Genomic DNA, 6,880 nt, shown 5'->3' on the forward strand with positions numbered 1-6,880 from the left:
CCCCCCCCCCAACCCCCAACCCCGTTTTAAATCAATAAAATATTGATCACAAAAAAAAGCAGTTGTTGTACATGTACAAACCATAAATATGGAGTCCAGGTGTGTTTCTGTCTGCCCGGCAGCATTAGTACTGGGAACCTCTGAGCTCTCCTGGTCAACACTGTAGAGGAATTATGAAGAATTGGTTGTCACTGTACCAGACTTACAATCTGCTCAAAAAAAGGAAAAAACACATTTGCGATAAATGTGGCCAGTTTGTTTGTTTAAATTTACTAAAAGATTTTTTATGCTTATCTTATTGTATTGTATTTTTAGATATTTTCCCCCCAGAGAGCAAAAATGATCAATCATTCAAATTATACTCAGGTATCCTGCCACTGTTATTCTGATAATTACCACCATTGTATTTTTATATTTAGATTTTTTTTTGTCAGTTTATTCTGGAAAAACACCTGAGTGGAATTTCCTCCCTAGACTATGTTTGAAGCAAAGCACGAAGAAGACACCTGCTGGAGCAGCTGGAGTCCTACAGACACTCAGCCTAACACCTACAACATCCATTCTTTACACTCTGACTGCTGTGTTTGTGGAAACACTCCAAAACGCCGCGTCATATATGAACATAGATATTTGTGTGAAAAAGAGCTGAGCTGACGTTAAACATGATGGAGGATTTATTTACAAATACTGAGTCACAACAACGTTTAAACACACATGAGGGGAACAGAAGACTGATTTAAAGTCAATAGTGACTTTATTTGGTGTTTACAAAGCAGAAATTTGTTTCTATTCTGACATGATCTATTCCAGGACAGTAAGAGACAGTTTAATTGGGAATGACGTGTTTGCACTGCAGTTTATATCCAATAACATCAAGCAATTAAATAAGCTCTCCAGTAATTCATGTTATTAACAGCTCACCTCTCTACAGCAGACACCGGCTGCATTTTAAAACCTGTGACTGCATCTTTCGACCGGTCACTCTTTAACGACACACAGCTGGGTCCAGGTTCAGGTCTACTTTCAGGTTCAGGTCCAGCAGCTCTCCCATAGATCCTGTAAGAGAAGAAAATGTGCTTTCCATTTGCTGCCACAGAAGCTGAGGAAGACTTAGAATAACTTCATCATCCCAAAGAGAACCTGGATTGCAGGCTGAGCATAAGCAGAAGGAAACTTCAAAGACTAAACCTAGACAGGCATTTTCTAACTGGAAGCCCTAAAAAACAGACCAAAAAGCAGTTTGAGTTTGAACTACAAACACCCGCCAAAAAATAAAAATAAAAAATAAAAAATAAGGTTTAAGTTTAATCCAGATCTGTGTCAACTACAAGTTAGTCTGCATTGGTACTTTTAGGGTTCACCTAGATATCTTCAGCTGCATTTCAAACTCTGATCACTATGAGTCCACTCAGTTGTAATATCTTAATGTAATTAGAATGGACACAAATGCATCCAGTTAATTCCTGAATATTATTATTAATATTATTGATTGATTTTCTAACTAACCAAGGACATAACCAATCAGAAGTGGAGAACTAATGACAGACAAAATGTAGGGATTCATAAACTTCCTGTAGGAATCTCACAGCACAATCTCTAGGGATCAGGAAGAGAACTTCATTGAATAGATCACCTCTGTGAGAGTCTCCACAGTTACTGTGTTCTGTGTTGAAGGAGTCAAAGTGCCAGCAGTTCTGGAAACTTGCTGTTAGTTTGATTGCACTGGGGGTGTTCAAAGTCAGTGTGCATATGTGTACCACTCAAAAGTTTGGACATGTCTTCTTATTTAATGGTTTACTTTTATTTTACTACTTTCTACATCAGTGTTTCCCAACATTTTTAAGGTACAGCACATACTACAAGTTAGAAAAATCACATGGCACACCACCAAACAAAAATGTCACAAAAAGCATATTGATAACTTTTCCGCATGCGCCAGGGATAGAGGAATTGGCTCGTTTTGTCCCCAGTATACATTTTTTGCTTTTGTCGGACCACTGCCCATGACTTGATCTCAGTCAGAATTTTCTCCATCTTACCCGCTGCTTTGTCTCACTTCCAGAATGACTATTATGTACTTTCTTCACTGTCTTCTTCTGTTTTATTGGCAGTTGGCAACCCATTTAATTAGAGCAGGTAATTGTACTGCCCTCTAGTGGAAGAGAATGTAATTGTTCTGCTCGTTACTCACACCTGTTGCTTAGAGTGCTAATCAGTTGGAACCAGATAATTTTCCATGGCACACCTGATCATTTTCTCACGACACACCTATGTGCCCCGACACAGTGGTCTAAGGCTACGTCCACACGTACCCGGGTATTTTTGAAACGCAGATTTTTCTATGCGTTTGCACCTTTCGTCCACACGTAAACGGCATTTTCGGTCACTGAAAACGAAGATTTCTAAAAACGCCTGTCAGGGTGGATATTTTTGAAAACTCTGTTTTTGCATTTACGTGTGGATGAGAAAAACGGAGAAAATGCAGCGTCAAAGGTGTGCACCTTTTTTGACGTCACACTGTGCGCCACGTTATTGTTTCGGTAAAATGAATTTCTACAATACTGTTACTGTTAATTGTACTCTCTGCAGTGTTTAAATGCTTACATATACACACACAGTTACTGTCCCTCCACACATACGACTCGGTTCTGCTTCTTTGCCCCATCTTTGTTTACTATTTCCCACCGAGGCTTCTAGACTTCTGATTGGCCAACATTTCTACACGGTTAGGAATATATCGCCACCTGTTGCTTTGGTATGTTCCTATCAGTGTTTTCCTTCATTTCTGCGTTTACGTGTGGACGGGATTATTTTTTAAAACGAAAACGGAAAATCTCCGTTTTCAAAAATACCCGTGTACGTGTGGACGTAGCCTAAAACCTGCAGGACATCAGCCCTCAAGGCCTGCAGTTGCCTACACCTGTCCTACAGAGTTGTATTTTAGAAACCATGAAACAAAAACAAAACAAAAAAAATCAACATTTAAGTCAGACACCGAAGCGTTTGCTATTAAAGAGTTCATGCATGAGACTGTGACAGCACTGAGCAGCTCCTTCAGTGGGAGACTGCGGCATCCACGGTGTGGGACGGAGAGATTTCGCAGGTCTTTCCTCCCCACTGCTGTCAGACTCCACAACAAAGACTTCAACTGATCAAACACACACATCCACTAATGTGCAATAACACTAATGTGCAATAATCTTTTCTGGCATCGTTGTATTTTTACTCAGTTGTATATAGCATTTGTATTCTATTTTTATCTTATTGTATATTCTATTCTATTTTATTCTACTGTATATAGTATTTTATTTTATTCTATTCTGTACAGTTGTGTACTGTATTTATTCTTATTTTATTTTATTCTAATTTTTGCTTCATAACTTTTGCACTGTCCACTTCCTGCTGTGACAAAACAAATTTCCCACGTGTGGGACTAATAAAGGTTATCTTATCTTATCTTATCTTATTCACAGCTCACCTCTTCGCGGCAGATGTCTGCTGGCCTTTAAAACCAGTGACTGCATCTTTAGACCGGTCACTCTTTAAAGAAATGCAGCTGGGTCCAGATTCAGCACGTCTCCCATTGGTCCTGTTAGAGAAGTAAAACTGTGTTTTTCATTTGCAGCCACAGAAGCTGATGAAGACTTAGAATACCTTCCTGATCTCAAAGAGAAACAGATTTGCACGCTGAGCATGAGCAGAAGGAAACTCCGAGACCCAAACGTAGACGTACATACCTAGGATCCAGAATTGAATTCAAAATAATAATCAGGCCCCATCTTATCTTAATGACCTTGTAGTACCAAACCACCCTATTAGAGCACTTCACTCTCGCACTGCAGGCTTGTTGTTCCTAGAGTATTTAAAAGTAGAAGATGGGGGGTGGGATTCAGGAGATAGACATTTTAAGGTTAGTACTGGATCAGGTGACCCTGAATCCGCTCTCAGTTATGCTGCAACAGCTGTAGGCTGCTGTGAGATTCCCTTCATGCATTGAGGTTGTTTTTTTTTCTTCAGTCACCTTTCTCACTCACTATGTGTTAATAAACCTCTGCATTCAGTCATACTTGATATCAATCTCTGGCTCTCTTCGACAGCATGTCTTTTATCCCATTTTCCTTCACCCCAACCAGTCACTGCAGGTGGCCGCCATGTAATATTCTAATCTTAACTATTATAAAGAACATATTCTTAAACTGCTTCATGAGCCACCATTATTCTTTATTGCTGCTCATTCCGTATATCTATGACACACCTCCACTTCCATAATCATACTCACCCTGTTGCCACTACGGCAAACCCCTAGGGACAATAAGCACGGAGTGCACAAATTGTAAACAATGCAAAAATGCCGCCCCTCCCTGAGCCTGGTTCTGCTGGAGGTTTCTTCCTGTCTAAAGGGAGTTTTTCATTCCCATTGTCACCAAAGTGCTTGTTCATAGGGGGTCATATGATTGTTGGGTTTTTCTCTGTATGTATTATTGTAGGGTCTGCTGTACAATGTATAGCGCCTTGAGGCGACCATTGTTGTGATTTGGCGCTGTATAAATAAAATTAAAATCAAGTGGAGAAAAAGACGCTAAATATATATTGATGGTACTGAAAGTAGCTGTATCATATTATTAAATCTGTGAGATGATCACAAGATATTTATTTTTTCTCTCACTGTTAAAATTTTATTTGTGAACAAGTTCATGAAGTCATTACTAGTGTTAAAGGGATGGTTGGCTCAATAGAGCTCTTAATTTTTGTCAGCCTGGCTACAGTGCTGAAGAGAAACCTGGGGTTGTTCTTATTTAGTATATAGTAAGATCTTCTAACTTTGCAGAGGGCTTTCTTATAAAGCAACAAACTATTTCTCAGGGTTAAATAATCATCTTCTAAATTTGTGACACACCATTTCCTCTCCAGCTTACGAGTTATCTGCTTTAGGCTACGTGTTTGAGAATTATACCACGGAGTCAGGTACTTCTGATTTGAGGCCTTAGTTTTCACAGGAGCTACAGTATCCAGAGTCGTACGTAGTGAGGAGGTAAAATTATTAACAAGATAATCGACCTCTGTTGGAGTAGCGTTCAGATAGCTGCTCTGCTCTATGTTGGTACAGGGCACTGAAGATGATAACAGTGAGTGGATTATACTCATAAACTTAGTTACAGCACTTTCAGAAAGACATCTACTTTGATAAAGTCTACTCTCCACTGCTGTGTAATCAATTATTGTAAATGTTATCAGGAAATGACCAGACAGGAGAGGGTTTTCAGGAAACACTGTTAAATGTTCAGTTTCTATTTCATATGTTAAAACAAGATCTAGAGTGTGATTAAAGTGGTGGGTGGGTTCTTTTAAAGTTTGAGAGAAGCCAATTATAATAAATGCCATGTTGACGCTGTCATCTACATGGATGTTAAAATCACCCACAATAATTATTTTATCTGAGCTGAGCACTAAATCAGATAAAAAGTCTGAGAAATCAGACAGAAACCAAAGCCCCAGGTTCATGTTACTAACCGCTCACCTCTCTGCAGCAGACACCTGCTGGCTTTTAAAACCCGTGACTGCATCTTTAGACCGGTCACTCATTAATGACACACAGCTGGGCTCAGTTCCAGGTTTGAGTCTCTGGTGTTTCCTGAAAAAGTTCAAATTATCAATAACAGCCTCATCACATATAAACTGATATTATTGGCATGACCTTACTCTTTCGCAGATGACTGTTTTTGTTCAAATGTGTTAATGAAATCTTTCACTCGGTTCCTCTCATAGCTGAATTCTGGTCTACGTCGGTCCCTGTGAATAATGATGGAGCAGTGATGTGAGTGCTGAGCTGTGACATGGAGAAGACTCATGGACAGTTAGAGATGGTCATCTCACCTCTGAGTGGTTTTAGAGGGAGGGACTCCCTCCTTTCTGTCCTCACACTGATCCATGCTGCTGAATTCACATCCACATCAGCTCACACACACTTTCTACCTTCACCTAAAGAGGAAACACAAATTATTCATGTGCACATCAAATAGGTGCTGCAGAGGTCATGTCTGATGTGTTTGTACTAACATCTCCATCTGAGACACAGCTTACATCAGTTCACTACAAAAAGTGTCACAAAGACCCGATTTCAGCCTCTAAATCCCTCCATTACTGTATTCCTACAAAGCAGCAGGTCAGACATGACTGTTGAAATGGCAGAGAGCAGCTTTATTTTAGTTACAATGCCCATGGCCAAGCTGACTGCTTACACAATGTTCATACTCTAACTGCTAACTGCTTCTAACAGCTGTTTTTAGTTCTCTCTCTTAGCAGACACTTTGTTTCTAAAGCTGTGATTGGCTGATTAAACACCATGCTTCCATCTTCTGAGCATCTCTGCCTTTTATTTCTTTTTCACAGGTTGGTTTCTGGCTGACTACAACATCCACCATAAACAGAGGGAACCACTGTGTTCCTGTTATCTGTCCATCTCCATCCACTCTTTGACAGTGGGTGGATTTTTTTTCTGCACAGTTACATCACTAACTTGCTCAGTCTGATCTTGTATAAAGTTGTGGATCTTATCACACCTTCTGTCCAAGTACATGTAGCAGCACTTTGCAGCACTTTGCAGAGGAAAACTCATATGTGAGAAATGTTGCTGCACAAATGACACTGAGCTTGAAGCAAAACATATAAGTGTAGCTGTGAGAAACTAACTACAGTGGGACTGCAGTGAATCCCTTAAAGCCTCCATAAATCCATCCAACAGGATCACTGGAGTCTGACAGCAGCACTAAAAAGGAACCAGCAGGGGGCACTCACTGAGTCCTGTTAAATATTTTCCATGGTTTCAGGAGAACATTGAACTACGGAGCCCCGCAAGGGAGATTGGAGGAAAAAAAATAAA

At 39.9% G+C, this 6,880-nt stretch overlaps 1 protein-coding gene across 2 annotated transcripts in view; it reads right to left on the bottom strand.

The window, feature by feature from the left end:
- LOC112846146 (protein NLRC3-like) overlaps positions 1–5,931 on the bottom strand; it is a 16,248-nt gene extending 10,317 nt beyond the window's left edge. The window contains exons 1-6 of one of the 2 annotated variants that reach the window (XM_025905418.1): positions 5,875–5,931; positions 5,701–5,790; positions 5,519–5,632; positions 3,479–3,589; positions 922–1,056; positions 82–160 (exon numbers count right to left, since the gene is read on the bottom strand). In XM_025905418.1, coding sequence (XP_025761203.1) covers positions 82–160; positions 922–1,056; positions 3,479–3,589; positions 5,519–5,632; positions 5,701–5,790; positions 5,875–5,930 — 585 coding nt within the window. In that variant the 5' untranslated portion in view covers position 5,931. The remainder of the gene's footprint in view (positions 1–81; positions 161–921; positions 1,057–3,478; positions 3,590–5,518; positions 5,633–5,700; positions 5,791–5,874) is intronic. The other variant, XM_025905419.1, reaches the window with a different exon arrangement.
- Positions 5,932–6,880: the final 949 nt, after the last annotated feature.

The sequence above is a fragment of the Oreochromis niloticus genome, linkage group LG3, assembly GCF_001858045.2.
Source record: "Oreochromis niloticus isolate F11D_XX linkage group LG3, O_niloticus_UMD_NMBU, whole genome shotgun sequence".
Classification (NCBI taxonomy): Eukaryota; Metazoa; Chordata; class Actinopteri; order Cichliformes; family Cichlidae; genus Oreochromis; species Oreochromis niloticus.